Here is a 27,302-nt window from a genome sequence, read left to right as displayed (position 1 = left end):
TAATGTGTACAAATTTCCTAAGGTTGGACAAATCAATAACTTGGGTATCATCAAAAAATGGATCAACGTAAATCCAAATGGTGAATTTACTGTAACGTTGTGATATGACTAAACAGAAGTCGAATGAACTATTAAACAATACGAGACTGTTATCCACCATGGACAATTGGATTAAGGTTGCGTAATATTGTGGACTGGTCAAAGTTAGGTAATGTACACTACCGAATGACGGCTCACAGACCTAGAAGTCAGACGTTCGCATACGTAATCGATTGTCCTAGGTTAGATTCTAGGTTGTAAGGTTGTGGAGGTGCACTGATAAGAAACGTCATATTGAGATGAAATGGTCATCCGGCACTTTCAAGTTTTCATGGTGATCTAGCTAAGATCAACTTGTGGTTTAAACTGCCGAAATTCATGTACTAAGGAAAGATATATCCTTGAAAACTTGTGACTTACCTAGTAAGTGTAACAATCAAATGAACATGATGATCCCACACCATTTGCCAGAATAAACTCCGTGTATGATCAACTGGTGCTTGTGAAGCAATATACTTACAAGGTAATTGTCCACTATTAACTATTGTACTTGAAATTCCGGGTATTTTACTTGGGATCCAACTAGCATTCATATAATTAGATGGAATCCATTGTTCACTACCAATATCAGGCAATCCTTGTGAGGTGTCGATAATGCTCTCACTCTGATTAGTATGTTCATTGTTATGTATAATAGCTCCATTCTCTTTTGATCGGTCAACTGAATTATTCTGTTCCGAATCAGGTAATATCAAAGCATTTGACAATTGGACATAATTTTGATCAACTGTTATGAAGAAAAACAAGAAAAACCAAGTGAATATCTAGATACTTCTGAGAACTTTGTACTGTAGAAGTCATTATGAAGTGAAGTCTTCTTAACTCGAAAAATGATATTTCGTAGACAAAGTGTGTAGTATGGTGTAGTATGACTATGATTGTAAATATGAAGTATTTATTTGAGGATCATCTTCAATTAACTGAAACCCTAACAAGGCAATCCATAACTTGTAATCCGGAAGGGAAGTGGAAAAGAGGAAGGTCAAAGAACACATCACGCCGGGAAATAGAAGCAGATATGGAAAGGATGAATGTTCACTGGAAAGAACTGGAAAGGATTACCCAGGACAGAGTTGGATGGAGAATGCTGGTAAGCGGCCTATGCTCCTCGACAAGGGGTAACAGGCGTAAGTAAGTAAAGTAAGTAAGTAACAATGAATAGTAACGTGTTAGCCGTTTAGATATAAACGAAACAAATGCAGACTGAAATTGAGATCTATACAGATCATAACCATTGATGTTAAGTTTGTTAACATTCTCTATCCTTATCCTCGTCATACTTGACTCCATTTTTGTACATCACTTTATACTACTTAATAGTATTCAGTAACCCAATTCATTACTAATAATTTTCAATGATAGTGATTGGTTGTTTTGCTGAGTCAGACATGAGGATAGTGTGACAGGTGTTATATGTATTATATATTCCCCTATCCTGATTATTATTGATTGATTGTTCCTTGTTGTAGGATTGTGTCGGATTTTGACGTGGGAATGTATTGACGTTCTAGTCAGGCTAATCTCGTGTTCTTGATCTGAGTTGTGTTAAAGTCCTGTAGAATAGATACTGGGAGGGAATCTAGTGCAGATATTCGTCTAGGGTAAATTAACGTCCCACATACGTGTAAAAAGTAAAAGGACTGTTATAACAAGAAACTCTAGCGTTATAACAAGTATCCTATCGTTTATAACAGTAACCTTGCATGAAACGAAGAATTATAAAATACAGAAGTTGGGTTTATGGAATTACGTGAGGCTGGTGGATTGATTAATTAAGCTTCAAATCCTTGTTGATTGAAGTGGTTACTATATGTGCCACATATCCACATCTGTCTATTCAGACAATAAGATGGGTGAATAGTAGATTTAATGAAAGAAAGAGCTTCGATAGCGTAGATGACAATTTTGTCTAATGTTACCTTCTGTTAACCGACCATCAAAATGAGGGCTTTAAGCTCAGAAATATGGCGGCTGTTAAGATCGAACGAAGGTTAAATGAAAGTAGGAAAAAGCTAGAATTAACTGTTACAAGAGGTAAAAGAAAGTAGTTATGATAATAAATACAATAAATGTAATTGGCCTATGTAAATACACAACAAATAAATTTATGTTGCACCATATGATTATAAATGATATGACATTAACACTATTGGATGCTGGGTGGATGGACTAGAGGTTAAACATTCGCATGAGAGACCGAGGGTTCTAGGTCCGAGTTCCACGTGCGGAATCGTGGATATGTACTGTTGAAGAATCCCAATCTGAGACTAAACGGCCGTCTAGTGCTTCTGGGTCTTCAATGGTGGTCGACCTTAGGTCAAATTGTGAATTTGATTGCGTAACAGAACTATTTACTCAATTTGAAAAAGTGGTATCATACAATACACAAAAGAAAACGAGTTGCATCAGGAAAGACTAAAGAGAGAAGATGCTAATGAACTTCATATACATTTTTTTTACAATTTTATCGTTCCTTCGTAATATACTACTTATTAACCAAAATTACACTTTAACCAGCTCATATTAAATTGATTAATCGCAATTGCGTATTTAGAATCGCTCAAGGAAATCAGCATAGTTTAGCTTAATTGTGTACTTTTTTTTTCTTTTTGTCAGCAACACTATACTACTTATAGTATTACTCAATAGTTTAAGTTGTCACGCACTTATTATGTGGAATTATCACAAGCGAGGTTTTTTTGTGGGAATTGTAGTATTTTCACAGTTGAATTCACTAGTCTATGGAAGCTAGACCACTACTGAAAACCTGGAAGCACTGAACGGTCATCTTGTCCTAGTATGGGACTTATCAACTGTGCACATTCACCTTCCCACACCCACACATCAAACTCGGGATTTTCAGTCTCGCAGGTGAACACTTACCTCAGGACTAGTGAGCCAGTATCTAACGTTGGTAATTCTCAACTTCAATTGGTCCATGATTTTGCGCAGCCATTCATCAATTATCTGAATTGGATAACTGTCTCATACCCATCACGGATTGGACTCCACTGATCTCATACTACAATGTGACGGCTGTCCGGTGCTTCCAGGTTTTCAGTGAGAATCTAGCTCAGATAAACTCGTGAGTTCAACTGTGAAAGTATAGATTATAACTTAATTTCTATCCAACTATCTTGAAGAAGTAGTTTCTGAATGACTGTGGCATAGATTATCATATTGACATCATAGGAGTCTCATCATACGGGATTATAATGTATTTTAGTCAAATTGAACGACTTGATATCAAGATTTTGTGAATGTAACTTGTATATAGAAAAACATTACACAAGGGCAATGTAATAAATAGAAAGAAGCTTACAAGGTAAAAGATTACGATACTTGTTACGTAGACGATTTTCTGGACGTTGACCGATGGTACATGTAAGATGTTTTGCTTGTTCTTGTCTATATGAATGAATATTCAATGACTAAAAGAGCAAACAGAAAATCCGTCATCAATAAACAAATATAATAATAACAATAACTATTTATTAGAGAGATAACTGTCGATACATTATTGTTCTAAGTGAGTGAAGGGTGAATTATAAGGCGTAATAGATGGTAGATAACATTGGAATCCAGGACGCGCGTTTCCTCCCATTTTGGACTCGTCGGCTGGATATACACGTATCCTAGAGTTGATGTTTACTTCAGGACACGAACTCAGTATTGTTCATGTCAAACAAACATCATGTTGTTCACTTAGCTACTGAGTTCAGTCAGTCAATGACTTGTGCAGTTTTGGTTATCGGAATCTTCCGATTCATGTTAAGGACTGTAATTGATCAGTCTCACATTTGCACCAACTCAGAATACTATTTAAGCTTATGTCAATTTAATTGGTTTAGTTATTTAATCTAAAGAGGTTATTTATTATCTATTTGAACCCATAAATATTGGTACAGAGAGGCACCAGATATATATGCGCCACACAAATCTTGTTTGATTTTTGTGAGGGCTGTGATACTGTGCAGGTGCCCAAGCCGAAAAAGGTGGTTTTCTTAGGGGGCCACACCCGAAAACTTCGACCTAAAGGTGTGACCCATAAGTCAGTGGGGCATCGTGGGGAGATGCAGTCCCATGGTAGCCGGTGACAAACGATTGATTCAAAGGCTATTTGTTAGTAATAATACAAACCTAGCTCAGTTGGATACCCAATGAATCATAGAAATTTATAGAGTTGATTAGAATTAGACAAATACAGTATCATACTTTTCAACTCAGTGACCTGGAGGTTGAAATTTATAGAGAGGGCACTGAAGATTCTGGTTAAAATCCATGATGTAGTAGTGAATGTGCACATCTAGGAAGTCCTGTGTCGGAACGAAACAAGTGTTCAGACAAAGAAATAATGACTAATGACTAGATCTAATAGTGATACAAAAAGGTTTGAATTAAACTTAAACTAATTACAAGGTAATTCTGTCACTGCATGGGAGATAAAGTATAATGATTGAACATGAACAGAATGTTCTTTTTCTCGTTTACCTTGAATTCTTGTCTTAAACTATTCAAATTCTTTTCAGACCAATTGATAAAGTCTTGAATGTTTATAGGATCTGGTTGTCTGAAATAGAAAAAAGAAGTGAGAATGAAACAATTGATGAGTTGTTAATGTTACTTATCAATCGATCTTTATGGATCATGTAGTTTGGAAGAACAATATTCCCTGAAGGACATGGAGATCCTGGGTTTAATGATATATAAAACAGAGGTTGATTACTGTGTTTATCGGTTTACGATACCAGCTGCATTTAGTCAGGGTGCCACTGAAAGCCAATATAAGACTCTTCAGTAGTTATCATGCACGAATCGTATCCAGGACACTAGGGGATTGAACTTTAGAACAATGAAACAGTATCCAATATTCTAGATTTGAGATTTCGATGAATATATATTCTGATGAACATGTCTTCCATTGCTGTTGGTAAGTAAGCGAATCACAGTCAACAATTTTGGACTCTATTAACCTGAATATCACACTAGGACATCAGTAATTAACAATCAAAATTGGTATTTAGTAAACAAATGGTTATAACTAGCACAAGTGTTTGTGAGGATTGTTGAAGTTTGTGCTGATGATGTGGTTCAGAAGGACGATGAAAGCTCCACGACCAAACTATCCAGCTCAGAGAACAAAATTCCATCAAAATCATCCACCTGAGCTACAAATCTTCTCCACCATCTCGATAGTTTGATCCCCAGTCGACTATAAGGTTCAAACCTCCGAGGAGTCTCATACTAGAATAGGCCATCAATTCAGTGCTCCCAGGTATTCGATAGATGTTTAACTAAAGTCATTCCGTAAAACAAACGATAAGATTCAACAGTTTGCAGCAAATGCGATTCCATTCGTATTGAAAATGAAATTAGACCACCATGGAAAACCTGGAAGCACTGAACGGCCGTTTCGTCCTATTATGGAACTCCTCAGAAGTGCGCATCCACGATCACTCACTCGCGTGATTCGAACCCAGGACCTACCAGTCTTGAGCCAGAGCCCTTAACAGGACGAAACGGCCGTCCAGTGCTTCCAGGTTTTCCATGGTGGTCTAGCTTCAATTGACTCATGGTTTCAACTTTGAAATATACTGAAATCTCCACAAAACCCCTTCTGAAAATGAGATTATTACTTAATAATTTGTACAAATAAACTTACCGTGGAATTTTTGAAGGAATAACTGGGGATTTGTACTCTTCACGTAATTCATATCCATCTTCCTCATCTTCACTGGAAAAATATAAAAAAATCTTTCAAGCTTACCATATGCCCGAATAATAATCTCATCACCAATATTATTACTAACAAAAGTATTAGTAGTATCAACAGTATACTGTAAAGAAACGATCGTGAGTCGTACAGTAATCATTACACAAGGAATAACTGTCACAGAAAGCATAATCTACACAGAAATTTTACTAAATTAGTGCATACGAAGAACATAGGACTGAAAAGTTTCTCGTTCAATCCCATACTGACCTCGCGTTACTGAACAATTCCAAACTCCGACATTACAATTATTCGATGCATTTTGATTCAAAACGGTTCTGACTACGCAATGTCAATCTCTGTGATGAAGTTTAATCTTGAATTGTGTTCACATAGCAATATTTTCAATCTATATCGATAAGGTCCGATATTTTGTCTTACTTTGAGAGAAAACTACTGAAATTCAAACTAACAATTTTAATCTACGTACTCAAAGTGTCTCAAGTATGTCCGTCTCTTTCCCCGTTAGAGAAATGTTAGTAGACCTGGAGGTAAAAGTATATCATAATCACCAACTAATCAGCATTGAGATACCAGCTCTCAGACTTTTGTGAGATTCAAAACCGGATAACGGATATTTAATAACATATTACCGGGGAAGTTGAACCTACCAATATTTAGTTATTAAGAAGCTTAAAATTGATAGATCTGGGATCAATAAGACAATAGACAGCGTGACAACAAAGCAAAAGTTTTCGAGGTTTAAAGTCGAACATCTAACTGAACAAGCAACCGAAATAGTGAAAATATAAGCAGACCTCTACCTAAACGTGTTCAAACTTCTTTAAAGTCATGTATCTGAATAAAACGGTTTCAAGTTCAACTTTTACAAAGGATGATACAAATCGTTAACTTATGGTAAATAACCCTAAACGATGATTCTGATGACTGTACGTGACAATAATTGACTAAGTGTTCCACGATTGGACTGTTGATTGACTTTCTTTCTTCGATACTCATGTCGGCTAGGGATCTAATTTTTTCAGTATGGTAACTCCAAAGTTCGTAAAACAAGTAAATTGTTCTCTCTCTCTAACACACATTCATATAACATCAGATCAAAGTAATCAGATTGAATGTGAGCTGTTGATCGTTAAGACTAAATCATTCATGTAACTTCTCAACAGAATGCACAAAAATATCTTAATTGTATTGAATCTAAAGTCTTCAGTTCTTCCAAAAAGTATTGTGCGTTTATATTACTGTGTTAGAGTTCTGTGGTATACACTTCCAACGACAGTCATAACTTGCCATCACTGATAGTAACTATATAATGTCCAGCATACTCTTTAGTGGATTCTCGTTCTATTAGCTCAATGATCTATTCGTGACGATCTCATTATTATTCTAAATAATATCGTCACTATAAACTTCAAATAGAAGTAAGGTAGTCGAATTCCACGACAAGTCTTCTGTCTTCTTCTGGTGTTGTCCTTTTCACTATCATAGTTTGTAGATTTATTGAGATTGTCAGCCTCTTTGACTTGGATTCTTAATCCTGGATTTATTCATGATTTTCCTAATTGGCTGATAAACTGAGTCGAAATTTGAATAATTGATATTCACCTGAAGATAATACTGAGCATAATAATGAAAGCTTCACGACTAAACGCCATGCAACTGCGTAAACGAAACTCTAGCAAACTAATCCACCTGACCTACAAATTCTCTTTACCATCCCAACATATTTTCTAGTCATAATTCACTTGGTATTGTTTGTTTGAATCTTCCCATTCATGTTTAGGACTGCAATTGATCAATCTCTTATTGGCTGCTAGCCACTATCCATCTTTGCTTATATTGCTTGTGAATTAAGACAATATCGAAGTAATACGCACAGTATGCACATATGCCAATAAGAGACTGATCAATTGCAGTCCTAAACATCAATGGGAAGATTCAAACAAACAATACTAAGTGAATTTAAACTTCACCCCATTGCAGAAATAAGTGGCTATCACAACTCAGTAACTGAGTGGATGACGCGATAGCGTTTGAAGCGAAAGGTACTGGGTTCGAGTCCTAGAGTGAACATCAACTCTGAGATGCAGGTACATCCAGCTAACGAGTCCTAAATAGGACGAAACGCGCGTCAAACTGGATTCCACTAATAGACACTATCCATCTTTGCTTATCTAGTCATAAGTTCCTAATTCAAGTTTAAGTCATGAGTATACATATCTGAGGAGTGATAAAACAACATGAATAAAAAAATTATTTTTATAGTGTAACAAAATATCAATCACTTATTATGTAATCTTCAATTATATTACGAAGGTGCTATGACGACCATGGAATTACGTAATCTGTAATAATATCGCTAAAGTCATCCTAGTAACGGTAACCGCATATTTAACTATTTATACAGAGTTATACCATTTCAAGCTGTTGCGTTTGAATATCAAACGTTTCCCTACACATCGTATTTTGTCCGTTAAACCGGTTAATTGTATGTCAGAAATACGGCTTATTCGAGTTTGTATCAAAAAAAGTTTCATTGTCATTATGGGGTTATGGATATTACTGAATTTTGATGAACTGGTGAAATGATACAACTTGGACCACTAGTAAATACCTGGAAGTACTGGGCGGCCTTTTCGTCCGAGCACGAGACTCCTCAGTAATGAATATCTGGGACCCCAAACGAGGGGATAGAAACTAGTACCCGTGAATCTAAAATGTGTTAGGTGTGAATCAGTAACCCAACAAAGATAAATGAAAATGGATGCGCGATCCCGACTAGTTTATGTTGGACACTTACACCGCTGAATACTGGCTCACTGGTCTTGAGGTGAAGTATTCGCGCGCGAGACTGAAGTCCTGGGTTCGATTTCTGAGTACAGGATCGTGGATGCACCCTGCTGAGAAGTCTCATTCTAGGATGAGATGGCCGTCCAGTGCTTCCAGGTTTTCAATAAAATCGTTAACTATATGAGAATATAGTATGCCGCAGACCGGCGCAAAACATCAATACGTAATTGTCCTTATCTAGATTTGACGTAAGTTTAATAGGAAAAAATAAAAATGATTATTCTTAATGAATAAATCAATGAACTAAGAACATACCAATATTCAACAGTATGTAATCCAATGAATTTAGTCTGATTTAGACGTTTTCTTTTACTAAACACAATGATTATTGTTAATGAAGTAAATAAGAGTATTAACATTAGACAACTGACAATTAATACCATATAAATTGTTCCCGATAAATTTGACGACGATAATTCATCTGCGAATGTAATATAAAAATAAACAATGTGTGTATGAATGAAGTTACTTTAACATTTAGTGATGTGGTTGAAGTTATTTGTCTGGATATCCTGTTTGACCTTATTTTCAAGCAAGTCAGTACTCGTCAGAATAACCTGGGACTCCTTATGAGACTCGAATCGGTGTCATTCAGTTCTACAGTTTAAGATGTCTTCTGTACAGACAACTAGCCCATCGTCCGACTAAGATATTTGCATAAATTGATTACTGTATTTATTATCTTATTTCTATTTGAACACATAAATATTGGTACAAAGAGGCACCAGATACATAAGCGCCACACAAATCTCATTTGATTTGTGTGAGGGCTATGATACTGCCCAGGTGCCCAAACTGAAGCAGGTGGTTTCTTTAGGGGGCCACACCCGGAGCCTTTGACCTAAAGATCTGATCCACAAGATAGTGGAGCATCGTAAGGAGATGCAGTCCCATGGTAGCCGGTGACTAACGATTGATTCGTACGCCATTAGTTCCCTCAGGATACTGGAGCCAGCCCATGTGCACCATTGATTTTGAATCAGACCACATGTTACATTTTCAAAGGAGATTCTTATTAATATCATCAGATCTTGCCGTGTTAATTAAGTAGTTGTATTAGCCACTGATTGATACCAGTCGTATCATTCAAAATTAAGCAAAACTGCAGAATGGGACTCCGGAAATACGCAAGCGCACATTCTTGACATTATTTAAACTCAGAACATTCAGGTCACTTAACGAATAATTATCCATTAAAACTAAAGAGTCTGCGTCTCATTGTATCTCAATCTGTGAAGAATTCAACATACAGATTGACAATAAATTCTCCACAAAGTACTTTTAATTAAAGGCATTATTTTCCTACTTGAAATCATGAGTCCATTGAAGCTAGACAACCATGGAAAAACCTGGAAGCACTGGACGGCCGTTTCGTCTTATCGAAGTTAAACATTAACACCATAGGATGCCGTTTCATTGGTCTAGTGGTTAAGCGCTCGCGCGCGAGACTGATAAATCCTGGATTCGAATCTCGCGTGGCAGGATCGTGGATGCGCACTGCTGAGGAGCTCCACAGTATGACGAAACGGCCGTCCAGTGCTTCCATGGTAGTTTAGCTTCAATTGACTCATGATTTCAACTACGAAAATACTGAAATCTCCACAAAACCCCTTCTGTTAAAGGCATTATTAGTGAAATGAAAACTATCCAACAACTTACCATTTATTCTCCATTTATGTTTAATTGAATAGATAACATCATCTGCTGTTACTGAATATACAATAACATATCCACTATGCTGTGAATCAACAGTCTTTGAAGAAGACGACGGCATTGTTGTTGATGAGGATGACGATGATGTTGATGATGATACATTTTGATTCAATGAATATAAATCTTGTTTTACATTGATAGATCTACGTGAAATCTTAGAAATCATTGGATTTACTATATGATAATAATAATCAAATTTGTATATTGTATCATTGATAGTCATTTGATTGAATTCATGTAATTGTAAGGTAGTTAATTCCTTCTGAAGATTGTCTATGGTTGATAATAAAGAATTCTGATTAGATTGTTGTATAGAATAAGTATGGAATGTAGATGGATAAGAATTTTGATCTAATTTACAAATATCAATTAATTTTTTTAATTTTTCTAAAACATTTGGATGAACATTTCGCTAGAATAATGATGAAGGAATGAAAGAAAAAAAGACAGTTAAAAAGAGAATCATAAAGCGATGATGTTTGAAAAGAACGGTGTTGGGTTTAAGTCCTGGAGTGGATATGAACTCTAGGATGTAAGTATATCCAGCTGATGAATCCTAGATTAGGACGAAACGCATTTCCTGGATTTCACTGCTAGCCATTATCCATCTCTGTTCATAATGATTGTGACCTAAGGCAATCCATACAGGATGTACATATGTCGATAATTGTAGTCCTAAACATCGATGGGCAAATTCAAACAACCAATACAAAAATGGATTAGATTTTTTATTAGATTTTCAATATGGGTGTTGAAACAATTGTTGATTTTTATTGGGTTTATAAACCGATTTGATTTAGACAACTATTGAAAACTTGAAAGCACTGGAAGGTTGTCTTGTTTAGAGAGCTTAAGGCCAGGGGTTTGATTCCCGATTGAAGGGTTATGGCTGAGCATTACTGAGGAATACTGTTACAGGAGAGAACGGTGTCTTAATGGTTCTAGGTTTCCATATCTGTTTAACTTTGGTTGGTTCCAGATGTCAACAAAGGTTTTGTAACAGTTGGGTAGTAAGTAATACAAGGATTCGACAAGCACGTATCATTCTATTCAGAATTCGTCAACTAAGTAAGCTGGAACCCCAGTGTTGACGTTCACATTAGGACTAGAACTACGTATCCTATCACTAATTATTTAGTGATATCAAATATATGGTATTTATCAAACGGCATGAGTGTTAGTACTAGACTATTGGGGTTCTGTAGAACCGAAGTATTTATAAATCAACTAATCATTTATGATTAATTAATCTTATGTTGTCTATTTCTGACCAGGTATCTGACCAAATCGGCATGAATTTAAAAAGCTCGATTGGCCTTAGTGACTTGGGTCATTTGTGGCGTGAACAAGATATCGGTCTCCAACCAGAAGGCAAGTTTACCGTACAGCAGTTCTCTACTATCTATTCTATGGACGTATAAAACCCATTAGGAATAAGTGATATCCGTACGTTAAAAGTATTCAATTGCAGGTGACTTTGAAGCACCGCTCATGTTTACTGGGACCGTCAAGTCAGCAATAAAGGTACTACAAAACGCTGGTAAATCAAATGGCAAGGAAACGAGTTTTCATCAACTGAGTCACAAAAACATCATCATAAGGAATGGATCTGTATCGGAACTATGGGCAGGATTCAAGAAAGGAAGAAACAACAGCCAAACAAGAACAGAGGAAGCCAAGGAACGGGGCGACCACACGGAAGCAAACAGGATAGTGAAGACGAGCATTAGAGTAGACAAGCAGAAATGCGTGGAAGACCTAGCAATGACAGTGAAAAAGCTGCAAGAGAAGGAATAGTGAAACAACTATATGGTGCAACGAAGACCTTTTCAGGGAAATACAGAAAACCAGAGCAATTAGTAAAAAAAAGAAGGTAAAGCGATCACTGAGATAAAAGAACTGCAAAACAGGTGGGTAGGGCATTTTAAAGGAATCTTGAGTAGATCAGCTCCACTGAACCCACCGAACACTAAAGTAGCACACACAGATCTTCCTACAGATGTCACTCTACTAACGACGGGTGAAATCAGGATGGTTATCAAACAACTGAAGGGTGGGAAACAGCAAGACCAGACGAAATACCTATACTGATACTGTTATTACTAGTACTCTAGGATTTGTCTCAAGACAATTTTATTTCAATGTGTTTTTGTGATATGGCAATTTGAACCGATGCACAAAAAATGGCAAGTTCAACCTTCTGAAAAACTGATTGACTGACTGCCTATGTCTAATCAAATAATGTCAATTGAGTTTTACCGTGATCAGTACCGACGGTATAGTACTATACAGGCATGATAAAACGAATAGGACGTTCAAAATATGAATAAATGGAGTAAAAGATATGAAATAATTTCGAAGCACCAGATTTAGGGGGACCATTAAATAGTAACCATATGTTCACAACCTCACTACTACCACCTTTAAGCTATGTTACTTAATCTCTGTAATCAATTATATTGATTATCACCCAGACCCAAAGTAGATAGTTTGAATATACTTTGTGAAGCTTGCAAACCAACAGTGTATACTTTCATAGACAGCAGATCTTACTTACACTAATCATCATAACATGTCAAATTAAAGGTGATCAGTAAAATACTTCATAACTATAATAAAATCATCAGTCCATTGAAGCTAGATCACCATGAAAAACCTGGAAGCATTGGACGGCTGTTTCGTTCCTGTGTTGGACTCCTTAGCAGTGGGCATCCACGATCCTACCTCACGAGATTCAAACCCAGGACCTACCAGCCTCGCGCCGTCTAGTACTTCCAGGTTTTCCATGATGGTCTAGCTTCAATCGACTCATGATTTCAACTATTTAAAATTACTAACATCTCCACCAAAACACCCCTTCTATAATCAAATCAATAAACCAAAAAACAACACATACCAAAGAATAATTTCCTAAACAACCAGAACATGGTAACCATAGAAATTGTGCACATTGTTGTAAATCAATACTATTTGATTGATCATCAGTTGAACTTAATTGATATGAAATTTGTTTAAATGGTATAAAAAATTGTATTGCAAAACCTAATAAACCATATAAATTCCCAATAATATTCCATTTGATATGTAAACAATAACTATATTTATTCAATTGACTATTATTATACATGGATAACTGCCGATCAGCATTATGGGAATCAGGCAATTTGACCATGGTGTTGGTTGTTGTTGATGATGATAATGAATGGTTATTCATGACATTAGTATGTTGATTTTTGAATAAACATTGATAATCATAATCATCATTTACATTAGGTTTATGAATTTCGATTGGACGTTGAACATTCAATGTGAAATTGATAAATTCAAAATGTGCTATATCGAAAAAAATAAAAGTATAGTTTAAGGGATGAACCAATCAAAATGAACAACTCATGAATAACAATGAATATGTGGTGTATGCTACTTATGTATACAGATATAGCCCCCGAATGCCATGGTATGGCCGAGAGTGGGGAGAGTCCACTCTCCCTCTCCAAATGCTCTTACATGGCCTCGCGTATATAACCTCTGTCAGGGAAGTCCTAATCACTAACTTCTCGCAACACGTGTGTTCTTTACGAAATTGAGAGGACGAAAAGCGAATGTTCGGCGCTTTAACCGGGTTCGTGGACACGGAAAGTCTACCAAGAAGAGTTTGAAAACCCTGATTCCAAACTAATGGTGCACATGGGCTTGCTCCAGTATCCTGAGGGAACAAATGGCGTATGAATCAATCGTTGGTCCTCGGCTACCATGGCACTGCATCTGTTCACGATGCTCCACTGCCTTGTGAATCAGATCTTTAGGCCAAAGGTTCTGGGTGTGGCTCCCTAAGAAAACCACCTGTTTAAGTTTGGGCACCCGGGCAGTATCACAGCCCCCACACAAATCAAATGAGATTTGTGTGGCGCATATATATTCGGTCCCGCCTTGTACCAATGTTTATGTATTTAAATAAATAAATACATATTTAAGTAGTATGTAACACCAATAGGAAGAGAAAACCCTGGTATCAGAAGGCTAAGAAGCTCGAGTTGAAGAGAAAAAAAGTGAAATTAGAAAGGAATTATAAAATGGAACAATAATACGGAATATGAAGGACAAATGATGAAATTTCACAAATGAAGCGTTCAATGTACAGTTTTCATATTTCACCAAGAGATTCTGTAATTTCTGTTTTCGTCCATTACAAGTAAACGCATGTTTCTCTTTGTACTGTTGTAACCGTTGAAAATGATGGCGAAACAATGATAGTGTTGAATGTACCAAGTATCCAATTCTATCTCTAGAGTGCATATAACAAGCAAACCAATATCCCTAAATCATAACCGTCAACCTTTAATCCTGTGAAAAATCTTTACCTTGGGTCGGGGTACTACAGTTTATAGACGAACTAATCAGGTTATTTCTTTTATACTTTTGAGAGAAATTCATTCATTCATATGGTTATATATAACATTTTTTGCATTATAACTGATATGTTAATTGTTATGTTGGCATTGTCACTGTTAATGTCTATCGTGTATTGTCATTATTATGTAAGCGTTAAATTTGTTTGATCCACAGTCTTACTGCTGATATCTGATAATCGGAAACCACTGCAATTCTGACGATACAAAGTAAGAACACTTTCTCAAATGAATGTCAAGATCACATCAATATTGGACCAAAATACACATACTTTACAATAACAAATGTAAACCAAAATACATAAGGTTACAGTGAAAACAGATTCACTAAATATAGTTCATCTGGATAGGTATGGATAACGTAATTGTCACATTGAATGAAGTTCACACTTGTCATGTTAAACGAAGTTTATACAGAAAATATCGACGTAAGTAATGTCATCTTTTTATTTCGTCATAATACCAAGCCTAACTGTAGAACAATTTTAGAGACTATTTGGTTCCTAACAAGTCTGCTAAATGAAGGCTTGACTCGATTTCCTAACCACTTCTCATATTCTCAGGCCAAATTTAACAACTTCAACACATAAAAAAAGGCGTAAAATACAAAAAATTCGTTTACTGCAAGATTGGTTTTGTAGAGAAAAACAAGGTTACGACCATGGGGTTCCTCAGTAATGTGCATCTACGACCTCTTAACCAAGAATCTAACCAACGAATTTCAATTTTGTGAGCTAACATTTCATCCCTGGAAGGTTGAATCGGAGTTTCGTGGTGTACGAGTCTAGTTTCAATCAATCCATTATACTGAGCTACCATTCTTCATAGTGGAAGGTAGGTAACTTCCTAATATTCGACACAGCTTCTCACTACACTATTAGGTCCCGGGCCTAGAAGTCTACAAATTAGGCGTTCTCGTGCGAAACTGAAGGTTTTGAGTTCCCTACTAAAAAAAGGCTATCTAATTCTTTCTGGTTTTTAATGATTGTCTAATTTAGATCAATTAGTGATCTTGATAAAAATTTTCGGAATCCCATATTGATGGTTTAAGGATTATTGATAGAATCCATTCGAATCAACCAAGATTTCTTCAGCTTCAAGTATTCAAGAGCAGAAGTAGTTCTAACCCTTTATGAAAGGGAACCGGAATTCTGTGTACTAAAGTGGTACCGTCTTATTATTGTCGTTCACTGTATTCTTCACTTGTTTTTCTAGACTTGTTTTCATATCATCGATTTTTTCTTTGAAAACTTCCTCTTCTCTTAAAAGATTCCTCATATCCCTTTGATTATCTGTCCAACATTGTTTTCATACATCATTTCATCTTAATCCATTTATACCACAATCTAACACTAGCTTATTAGGTCTACACTTTTTCTTTCGTATACACTCATCCTGTACTATCTATACATTATTCTTGTTAACAGTGAAGCAATACAACACAGTACGAAAGTCTTCCTGTTACATCATCATTATTGATTGGAAATTGATTGATACCGATTTCGTACATTGAAGTATTAATGCGAAAACACTAACTACACTCTATGAGATCAAAAGATTGTAGGTTCAATAGATTCAGAACTATTGTAGAGGTCTATACAAGGACAAAACGACTATCCAATCTTTCCTTCCTTATTTACTTACCTATGCCTCTAACCTTTCGTGGAGGACTATAAGCCGCCCACCAGCATTCGCCATTGAAATCTGTCCTGGGCAATCTTCTCCAGTTGTTTCCAACTGCTATTCATCCTTTTCATGTGTGTTTCCAATTCCCAGGGCAGTATGTTCTTTGGTCTTTCTCTTTTCCGTTTCCCTTCAGGATTCCAAGTTGACACTTACCTCGTGATTCATTTTGGTGATTTCTACAATGTATATCCTACCTACCTGAAGCGTCACTTTTTAACTTCTTCTTTAGCTCGAAAGTGGTTTGTTTTCTTCCACAGTAGATTGTTGTTGACGGTATCCGGCCGTTGGACTTTCAGTATCTTGCGTAGACAATTGTTGATAAATACTTGTACCTTTTCGATTATGGTTGTGGTAGTTCTCGAAGTTTCAGCTACGTATAGTAGAACTGTCTTGACGTTCGTATTGACATTTGTTTTGAGTTCTATATTTTCTTCAACTGTAGGAATGCTGGCTTCGTTTTATCAATCCCCGTTCATACGTCTGCATTGAATCCTCCTCGTTTACTTATGATACTGCCCAGGCACGTGAAAGTTTCTACCTCTTCCAGAGCTTTTTCATCAAGTGTAGTCTTTCCTAGTTTACAGTTAATATTTTTATCAGAAGGGGGTTTCGTAGAGATTTTAGTAATTTTTTATATAGTTAAGATCATGAGTCAATTGAAGCTAAAACCACCATGAAAAACCTGGAACAACTGGACGGCCGTTTCGTCCTATTGTGCAACTCCTCAGCAGTGTGCATCCACGATCACACCTCGCGGGATTCGAACCCAGGACCTACCAGTCTCCCGCCAGAGCATCTAGCTGACAGACCACTGAGCCATCATCCGATGGTGTTAATGTCTAACCTCAACCAATCCACGAAATTGCGCGACTAACGTCCATTGTACTGAGGTAGATACCTGTCTTTACCTGACATGGATTAGCTCCACTGGTCAGGACTTCTCAATCCATAATGTGAGAGTGTAAATTAATACTCTAATTGAAAACTTACACATATTTGCATAAAATAAAGTAATTGGAGCCCATTGACTAAATTGAAACATATCCATTTCATTATATAATATTGATGTAGATATTGATTCATTTGAACGTACTCGTCCACGTAATTGATATAACATTCCACGTTGTATAGTATTACGAAGAATAACTTCTATAAATAACAAAATGATGTAATACTTCCATAGAATACTATAAACACATTCACTTAGAATAATTTATCTTAAATGATAATCTGTATAAGTATAGTTCAATAATGGGGAAGTATATTCCACAAGCAGACAGAAGCATGAACATACCAAGCACACCACTGAGGTGTATATATATAGCATGAAAAGGTGATTAGGAAACGTCAGAAAATAGAGTATTAAAAGAGGCAACGAACCAATGGTATTTAGGGTCCTTTCAAATGGGAAATATAATCTGAACAGTAAAAAGGGCGCTTAGGCGACAAAACAAGAAATTCAAATTTCTAGATTAAAATCGCAGAAATAAGACGTTTACTAAGAGATTTCTGAGGATCCAGCATCCCTAACAGGTTTGAAAATAGTTTGTAGTTCTTTAATTATAATTGTATCCATCGTAGACGTCAATCGGTAGCGAAGGTATGTATAGGGTAGGAATAGTTTGTAGTACACTTTAATTATTGCGGTAGTGTAGGTAGGTGAAGTGCTATGTGCTCTGCACATCCCGCAGATATCGACTGAGAACCTTATCACTATACATGAAGATAACAGCCTGTAACATAACATAAATGAAATCCAACTGTTTGAATTAAAAATTGTACCCGTAAGATTGAGATTAGTATACTTATTAATGTACAAGTGATAATATTGTCTATATAAGTATAGATTAATAGTACAAGCTGGTAATTGGAGGTGGTCATTAAGAAATTCGAAACCTAGGTTTCACATTCTTTGGCAATCATCACTAGGGTGTACCTGTAATCTTGAGGAAAGTGATGTTCCATGGCGAATTCGGTCACGTGTCACCCAGCTTCACAGTCAGAGACGTTACAGCTGGAATATCCAGGCCGTAACTTGAGAACAATAAGGACGCTAGGCTGCTCATACAAATCGAACGTCATTGATTTGATACACTGTTCAGATTAGACAAGTCGTATTCCAATTAGTGGATAACTCACGTAATAAAACGCCGGACATAAAAATCAATAAGGAATTGGCATACGTCCAATTTTTTTATTTATTATAAAGTCATAACACATTTAAAACGTATTGAATGTTCCATATTAAAAAGATTCTCATCATTACTTACCAGGATTAGATGAAATGATAATGAGAGGATTTTCTTCATCATTATAAATATTGATTAGAAATTCATATTGAACAGGACAATAAATAGTATAATTCAAATGAATTCTTAAACGTAACATTATGATATGAGGATTATATGGTGGTTGTTGTTTAGATTCTATCATTTCACTAGTTAATGTTGGTATATTTGTAAAAGCTGAAAAAAAACAAATTGGAAATGAAGCCCTAATCAGAAGAGATTTTTGTGGAGATTTCAGTATTTTCATAGTTGAAATCATGAGTCAATTGAAGCTAGACCATCATGGAAAACACGGAAGTTCTAGACGGCCGTTTCGTCCTATTGTGGGACTCCTCAGCAGTTCACATTCACGATCCCGCCTCGCGAGATTCGAATCTAGGACCTATCAGTCTAGCGCTAGAGAACTTAACCGGCGGTGTTAATGTTTAACTTCAACCAATCCACGAAGTTTGAGCAACCGTCCACCATTGTCTTCAGTGAGTTGATATCTCACAACAGAAGCGGTTGAACTCCACTGGTCACTGCTTCCCACTAGAACTTCAGGAAATATCTCTTGAAGTCAGTCACTAGTGAGCATATGATTATAATCAGAAGGCGTTTTGTGGAGATTTCAGTATTTTCACAGTTGAAATCATGAGTCTATTGGTTAAGGACACTGGCGGGAGACTGGTACGTCCTGGGTTCGAATCTCACGAGGCTGGATCGTGGATATGCGCTGCTGAGGAGTCCCACAATAGGATGAAACGGCCGTCCAGTGCTTCTAGGTTTTCTATGGTGGTGTAGTTTCAATTGACTCATGATTTCAACTATGAAAATGAAATTGTTTATCTTAGTTTAAAAGAATCTTATTCAAGTTACTACTGATATTCAGTAAGTACTGGGCAACTATCTCGTTTTAGAATAGAATTGTAGTGCCGTGATTCGTTAATTGTTCATCTTGATACCCGTTATAATTCCAATCTTAACGGTGCGTAAAATCAGAAGACCAAAAGAAGCAGCAACTACAGTTTATTGACTCTAGAGGATCCCACCCAGCACCTGAGCGAATACCAGCGAGCGAGCGAGCGAGCGAGTGAGCGAGCAGCAAGCAATTGCATAGGTAATTTATAGTCAAATTTAATAAGGCCACAGCAAAACAAAACAAAAGCTGATAATAAGATTTACGTGCTTACATATATAGGGAGGAGTATGAGTCACCGAATGATACTTAAGCAATCAACATTTGGTTAGAGTCTCTCATGTGCTCTAGTGATCATAACAGTACAAAGAATATGTAAATTGTTATTATCCAAATGACGATATCTGTTAAGTGAGTTAATAAAAAGGTTTAACCAAAATTAACCATAATCGAAATTGATTATAGGATGGTTGCTATAGAGGGCATTCACAAAATTTCAAATGGAGAGATCAGGACCTTCTGGTATTATAGTGAATGAAGACTTGGTGGAATGCAAAATTACAAAAAATTATACATTAAATACATAATTTGCACATTTTCTTTCAGTTGTCTTTTATATATTCATGATTCTTTTGATTCTGTTGTTCTTATGATTGATTTCTCTTCCCTTTCCTATTCTCTTCAACTTAACTTTTTTTCTGTCAGACATTCTACTCCCGATTGGTGCTACATACTACTTATATCTGTCAACCAAAGCAGCATACACCATAACAGTATAAATGGAAATTTATGAAAATAACTGTTCATCATAGATTTCTATATTAAGTGTACACTAATAATGATAACAATATCAGAGAAAATAGATGGTGTCTAGCAAAAGAATCCAGGAGGCTCGTTTTGTTCTATTTGATAATCATCAGTTGGATGTAACTGAATCTCAGAGTTAATGTTCACACCAAGACTCGAACTCAGAACCGTGAACCTCAAACTTCATCGCGTTTATTCACTTAGCTACTGAGTACACATAACCATTTGCTTTTATAATAGTGTGAAATATCAGTTCGTTTATGTATTGTTTGTTTGAAAAGAAATTTACTGAGTTCGAGCCTCGGAATGACACATCAACTCTGGAATTCAGGTGCATCTGACTAACGGGTCAAAAAATAAGAAGAACGCGTGCCCTGTATTCAACTCATAGTCAACATCCGTCTCTACTTATAATGTTTGTGATTTAAGGATATATCAAGGCAATTCGCAAAGAATGCACATATTGTAATAGGAGATTGATAAATTTCATTCGTGGACAATGATGGGAAGATTCAAGTAAACAATATTAATTGAGTTTAAACTTCACCACGTTACACAAGCAAGTGACTATCAGGACTCAGTGGCCGAGTGGATAACGCGATGGCGTTTCAAGCGAAAGTTACTGGGTTCGAGCCCCAGGGTGAACATCAACACTGAGATGCAGGTATATCCAGCTGACGAGTCCCAAATGGGACGAAACGTGCGTCCTGGATTCCACTGCTAGCCACTATCCATCTTTGCTTATAATGAATAACATTGCTAAAATGTTAACATAACAACACAAATATAATCAATACAATAAATAAGCAAAGATGGATAGTGGATAGCAGTAGAATGCAGTTTGACGTGTCACTTCATCCTATTTGGGACTCGTCAGATGGATGTACCTACATCTCAGAGTTGATATTTAATCTGAGATTCGAATTCAGTACCTTTTGCTTCAAACGCCATCGCGTTATCCTTAGTGAACAACAATTCTGAGATTCAGGTACATCCAGATGACGAGTCCCAAATAGGATGAAGTGACACGCGTCAAACTGGATTCCATTGCTAGCCACTATCCATCTTTACTTATAATGCTTGTGAATTTAGGCTATATCGAGGCAATACGCACAGTATGCACATATGCCAATTAGAGATTGACCAGTTGCAGTCTTAACACATCAATGGAAAGATTCAAACAAACAATACTAAAGTGAATTCAATACAATAAATAACTTAGTAACTAACCTGCTCGTTTAGTTTTATTACAAATTCTATATGATAATGGTCCTATACCAGCTTGATTAATCAATTTCATTTGAATACAATATAATTGACATGGTTTAAGTGATGATATTCTTATATGGTCTAATTTATATTCTGTATCAATATTGAACCATCCTTCTTCTTCTTCTTCTCCTCGATTATTACCATCATTAATATGTTTATAATAAACAATAATACGTAATGGATAACCGCAATACATATTCCTTGATAGATACCATTTAATTGAAAGGGCATGGGATTCAATTTTATAAAATTCCATATTATCTGGTTTACATGGAACTATAAAAGAAAATAGATTAAAACAAATTAAGAAATGATTCAAATCTTTGATAGAGATCATAAATTGATCAATGTTAGATTATCATTGAAATCTTAGAAGCACCGGACGGCCGTTTTGTCCTAATATGGGACTCTTTGGGCAGTGCGCATCGACGATCCCGCACATGGAATTCGAGGCCAGAACCCTCAGTCTCGCACGAGAATGCTTAAACGAATACGGACGAAACAGCCGTTGAATCGTTCCAGGTTTTCAATGGTGGGATCGTGGTTACGCACTGGTGAGGAGTCCCACAATAGGATGAAACGGCCGTTCAGTGCTTCTACGTTTTCCATGATGGTCTAGCTTCAATTGACTCATGATCTCAACTATATAAAATTACTGAAATCCCCACAAAACATCCTTCTGATAATGATCATATGCTCACCAGTGACTGGCTCCATGATGTATTTCCTGGAGTTCTAGTGAGAAGCAGTGACCAGTGGAGTTCACCCGGGTCTGTTATGAGACAGTAGCTCATTGAAGACAATGGTGGATATGTCACTGAATTTCGTGGATCGGTTGAAGTTAGACATTTACATCGTTGGTAGCCGACCGAGTCAGTGCTTCTAGAAGTTAAACACTCGTGCACAAGACTGATAGGTCCTGTGTTCGAATCTCGCGATGCGGGATTGTGGATGCGTACTGCCAAGGAGTCCCATAATAAGACGAAACGGCTGTCCAGTGCTTTCAGGTTTTCTATGATGATCTAGCTTCAATTGACTCATGAATCTCAACTATATAAAATTACTGAAATCTCCATAAAACCCCCCTTTGGATAGAATAATTAACTTGGTTATATATCATGGTAAAATGATCATTTTATTCGAAACATTCAGTAAATGTTTATAAATAAATGAAACTTTATTGATTTAATAGTTATGTGAACAACAATTACAATTTTATGATTATTTTTTTCTTTGTTTTGTTTTAAAATAAACATTCAACTTTTCACTTAAATACACCCAAGACACAATAAATTGAATGGATCATTTGAATAGAACTACCTGGGACTCATTATCGACTCTGGAATGCAGATACACTCAGCTGAAGAGTACCGAATTGGACGGAACGCCGTATCCTGGATTCCACTCTTAGCTACTATTCATATCTGCTTATAGTTACAGTTGGAATTTTATATAGTCTGTACAATGTTCAATATTATCAGTATTAGGTTTCAGACAACACACATCACAGGATCATTCAGTCAAATGCAACATAGAACCCGGTACACGTACGTGTTCATCAGTCCAAGTTGCTGTACTACATTACTTACTTACTTACTTACTTACGCCGGTTACCACTCGTGGAGGAGCATAGGCTGCCCACCAGCATTCACCATCCAACTCTGTACTGGACAATCCTTTCCAGTCCTTTCCAGCTGTTATTCATTCTTTTCATATCTGGTTCTATTTCCCGACGTAATGTGTTCATTGGCCTTCCTCTTTTCCGCTTCTCTTCCGGATTCCAAATTAGTGCTTGCCTCGTCATGCACATTGGTAATTTCCTCAATGTATGTACTATCCACCTCCAACGTGTTTTTCTAATTTACCCTTCAACTGGAAGCTGGTTTGTCCTCTCCCATAAAACGCTGTTGCCGATAGTATCTGGTCAGTGAATGTTGAGTATTTTGCGTAGTGTACTACATTAGCAAAGGACTAATTCCTCAGTTGTAGATGTAAAAGGTATTATTATCATTAATTCAAAAAAAAGATTAAGCATCAGAGATCCAAATCAAGAAACCACAAATTTACTAGCTAGATTCATGAGTCAATTGAAGCTAGACAACCATGGAAAACATGAAAATATTGGATGGCCGCTTCGTCCTAGTATGAGACTCTTCAGCAATGAGGATCTACTGAGTCCCAGTCTACATTTACTATTATGACTCCGAATAGAAGTCAATAACTTCATAGACTGATACCAGATTATGGCTTGACCTTCCCTAACTTTCTTCCAATCTACTTTTACTCCACTATTGATGTGCATCGATGAAGATTCTCTTGATATACCCAAACTGTCATGAAGATGATAATGAAATGAATTCTTACCTGGAATTGTAGTAGATACTTCTTGTTTCCAATTAGCTCCTGGTTTACCATATTTATTAAATGGGATAATAATTATCTCATATAATGTACTTGGTATCAATTTATCAAATATAATTAGATTTGATTGTTTTAATTCAGGATATGAATGTGTAGTTTGTCCAAGACATGAATGGATTAATGATTGAATAATTAAATCATGAAAATAATTTTTCCAATTTTCATGAGTATCTTTGGAGATTACCTGCAAAATAATAATAATAATACCTTTTTGTATTGTTTGTTTGAATCATCCCATTATTGTTTACGAATGAAGTTGATCAGTCTCTTATTGGTATATGTACGCTCCCAAATGCCCTGGTACGGCTGGGGTTAGGGTGAGTCCGCTCTCCCTTTCGAAAGGCTCTCATATGGCCACGCGTATATAGCTTCTGACAGGGAAGTCCTACTCATTGCCTTCTCGTGGCGGAGGTGTCGTTTATGAATTCGAGAGGACTAAATAAAAATGTCCGGCGCTTTAACCGGGTTGGTGGAAACGGATAGTTCACCTAGGGGAGTTGGAAAACCCTCATTCCAAACCGATAATCCACATGGGCTTCAGTATCCTGAGGGAACAAATGGCGTATGAACCTATCGTTGGTCACCGACTAACATAGGACTGCATCTCCTCACGATTCTGCACTTCCTTGTGGGCTCCGGGTGTGGACCTCTAAGAAAACCACCTGTTTCGGTCTTGGCACATGGGCAGTATCATAGCCCTCACACAATTAAAATGAAATGACAATTTTTGTGTGGCGCATATATATCTGGTGCCTTTTTGTACCAATATTTATGTGTTCAAATAAATAATAAATAAATATAATGGTATATGTACATTCTGTGCGAATTGCCTCGATATCGCCTTAAGTCACAATTTAATGAGCAGAGATGGATATTGACTAAGAGTGGAATCCAGGGAACGCGTTTCGTCCTATTTTGGACCCGTCAGCCGAATGTATCTGAATACCAGAGTTGATGTATCACTCTGGAACTCGAACATAGTGATTTAAAGCAATATCGAGGTAAACCGTACAAGATGCACATATACCAATAGGAGACTGACTCTTTACATTCTTGAACATCAATGAGAAGATTTAAACGACCAATACAATGTGAATTAAACTTCATCTTATTGCACAGGCTAGTTGCTGTCTAAACTCAGTAACTATGTGAATAACGTGTTGGTGTTTGAAGCGAACAATATTGAGTTTGAGTCCCGAGCTGAATATTAAATCCGGGATGCAGGTACACTCAGCTAACGAGTCTCAAATAGGAAGAAACGCGCGTCCTGGATTCTACTGCTAGCCATCATCCATCTTTGCACATAATAATAATAATAATAATAATAATAATAATAATAATAATGATAATAATAAAGACAATAATTTGCAACCCAATATACGAAAAAATTCATCGGTCGACGAGATATTTGTTAAGTCGGCTTACAGTAAACTCTATCAGAGCCTCCAGAGGCTCATAAAGAGCCCCAACCAATCAACGATTAATTAGAAGCTATGCTACTAAAATAACGAGATCCTGATTGGCTGTTTAACACACTGCTACTATGGAAACTCAAGGTCTCTTAATTACTATAAAACCCCTGTATTTTCTGTACATAAATGAATCCTGTAGTAGAGCGCTTCCCACACACTTTGGGCCTTTTCTCTGGTCTTCAAGTCGGTGTATAGTTCTAGCTTGGGGGCACGGAACTAGCTTAGGGAAGCGAATATAGCGTTCACAATCGGTCAGACGTAACAATTGGCTACAGCCTAGGTCAAATACATAACAATATTCATTCAGTGAGTCCATTAATTTCTATTAATATCGATATGTTAGACAGTCATGATCCAGATCATTACTCAGTGACCAATCAAATACAGATTATTAAGTGTCGATTGACCTCGAAGAAGATTACTTGGACTCTCAGTAAGAATTCATGAACAACGGATTAGATTAAGTTGGAAGCCAAATATTAGCATATTATATATGGTAACTGTCAAAATGATTGTAGACAATTGACTATAGTTTGGCAAATGGATTATTGATCATTTAATTCTATTCAATGGTAGTAAGGGCAAGACTATTAGTTATGAACAAACCAATCAGATTTAAAATAGTGAGCCTTTGAATTGGCGCGAACTGCATTTATCCATATGGCGAAATAGCATTTTGACCTTATAACTGATGTTATTTAATAGTATCCACCCTAACTCTAACTCCTTACCTAAACTTCTAGTTCTAAATTCTCACACTAGATCATAATCCTATTTTGACATCAGTAGGTTAGTGGATTCTCTCCTAGTTACTTTGATGTCGCTCAAAGGTCTTCCACAAATTATAGTGTCACTGAAGTAAGAAATTAAAGTTGTTCACTCAACACTTAACACATTAGTTTGAGCACATACTAGTTAAAACAAAATCTATTGTAAGTTCAAGCTGTAGAGTGCATTATCTATGATTTCACTATACGTTTATCAGAGTGATGATCTTCGCTTTAAACAAAAAAACATATAATGGTCGTGAATAGTGACCAGAAAAATCTTAACCATTATTGGTCCGCGCAGTTCCTTCTTCTATCTCCAGTAGCCAATCAGATGGCAAAGATGGCTTCCTGACCCACAGGATTATATATCTAAATAGATTACATGATCACCGTACATCACAGAAGAGAAGTCATAGCTTATACATAACTAGACTCCCTGTAATACAGAACAAGGTGAGTAAGAGAAGCCGAAGAATTTAACGGTGATTCGGGGACAATAAAACATATATCAAGACCTCTCCTGAAGTCTTTCAATGATTAATGTTAAATTCCACCCAGGAATAAAGGGAGAAATTTCGACATGAGATTAGCAACTCCACCCTGCTAAAAAAGAACTGCTCTTGAGAAAAACGCTAACCAGAAAAAGTCATCGAAACTATTTAAACTCCATCCTAGGATTTGAAAGACTTTCATACAACAAGAAGCTAAGATGCTTCAGCAGTTACAAGACTAATGCCCCTTTAAACAACTACAAAAAAGGAATCGAGTAGATATATCAAATGTACGAACAATTCTCGATACTGAAAGAACTATTTCAACAGTTATTTACTAAAATAAGAGCGTACAATTTGAGTTAGCATCACGAGGCAATCCCTAACTTGGA

At 36.5% G+C, this 27,302-nt stretch overlaps 1 protein-coding gene and 1 non-coding gene across 2 annotated transcripts in view; one reads left to right on the top strand and one right to left on the bottom strand.

Annotated features, from left to right (window-relative positions):
* The window catches only part of Smp_170870 (putative rgs-gaip interacting protein gipc), a 124,503-nt gene that overhangs the window by 51,805 nt on the left and 45,396 nt on the right, over window positions 1-27,302 (bottom strand). Inside the window, exons 12-22 of the mRNA XM_018797902.1 lie at window positions 24,121-24,361; window positions 21,715-22,032; window positions 18,762-18,956; window positions 17,482-17,640; window positions 13,293-13,729; window positions 10,343-10,808; window positions 8,939-9,104; window positions 5,762-5,833; window positions 4,591-4,669; window positions 3,422-3,530; window positions 501-826 (exon numbers count right to left, since the gene is read on the bottom strand). Coding sequence (XP_018652898.1) covers window positions 501-826; window positions 3,422-3,530; window positions 4,591-4,669; window positions 5,762-5,833; window positions 8,939-9,104; window positions 10,343-10,808; window positions 13,293-13,729; window positions 17,482-17,640; window positions 18,762-18,956; window positions 21,715-22,032; window positions 24,121-24,361 — 2,568 coding nt within the window. The remainder of the gene's footprint in view (window positions 1-500; window positions 827-3,421; window positions 3,531-4,590; window positions 4,670-5,761; window positions 5,834-8,938; window positions 9,105-10,342; window positions 10,809-13,292; window positions 13,730-17,481; window positions 17,641-18,761; window positions 18,957-21,714; window positions 22,033-24,120; window positions 24,362-27,302) is intronic.
* On the top strand, window positions 20,808-20,874 carry Smp_tRNA_01139_Glu_TTC.1.1. Its single transcript has one exon. It is a non-coding gene (tRNA).

Source organism: Schistosoma mansoni, chromosome 6, assembly GCF_000237925.1.
Source record: "Schistosoma mansoni strain Puerto Rico chromosome 6, complete genome".
In the NCBI taxonomy this organism is placed as follows: Eukaryota; Metazoa; Platyhelminthes; class Trematoda; order Strigeidida; family Schistosomatidae; genus Schistosoma; species Schistosoma mansoni.
This window is presented reverse-complemented; position numbering and strand designations above follow the sequence as displayed.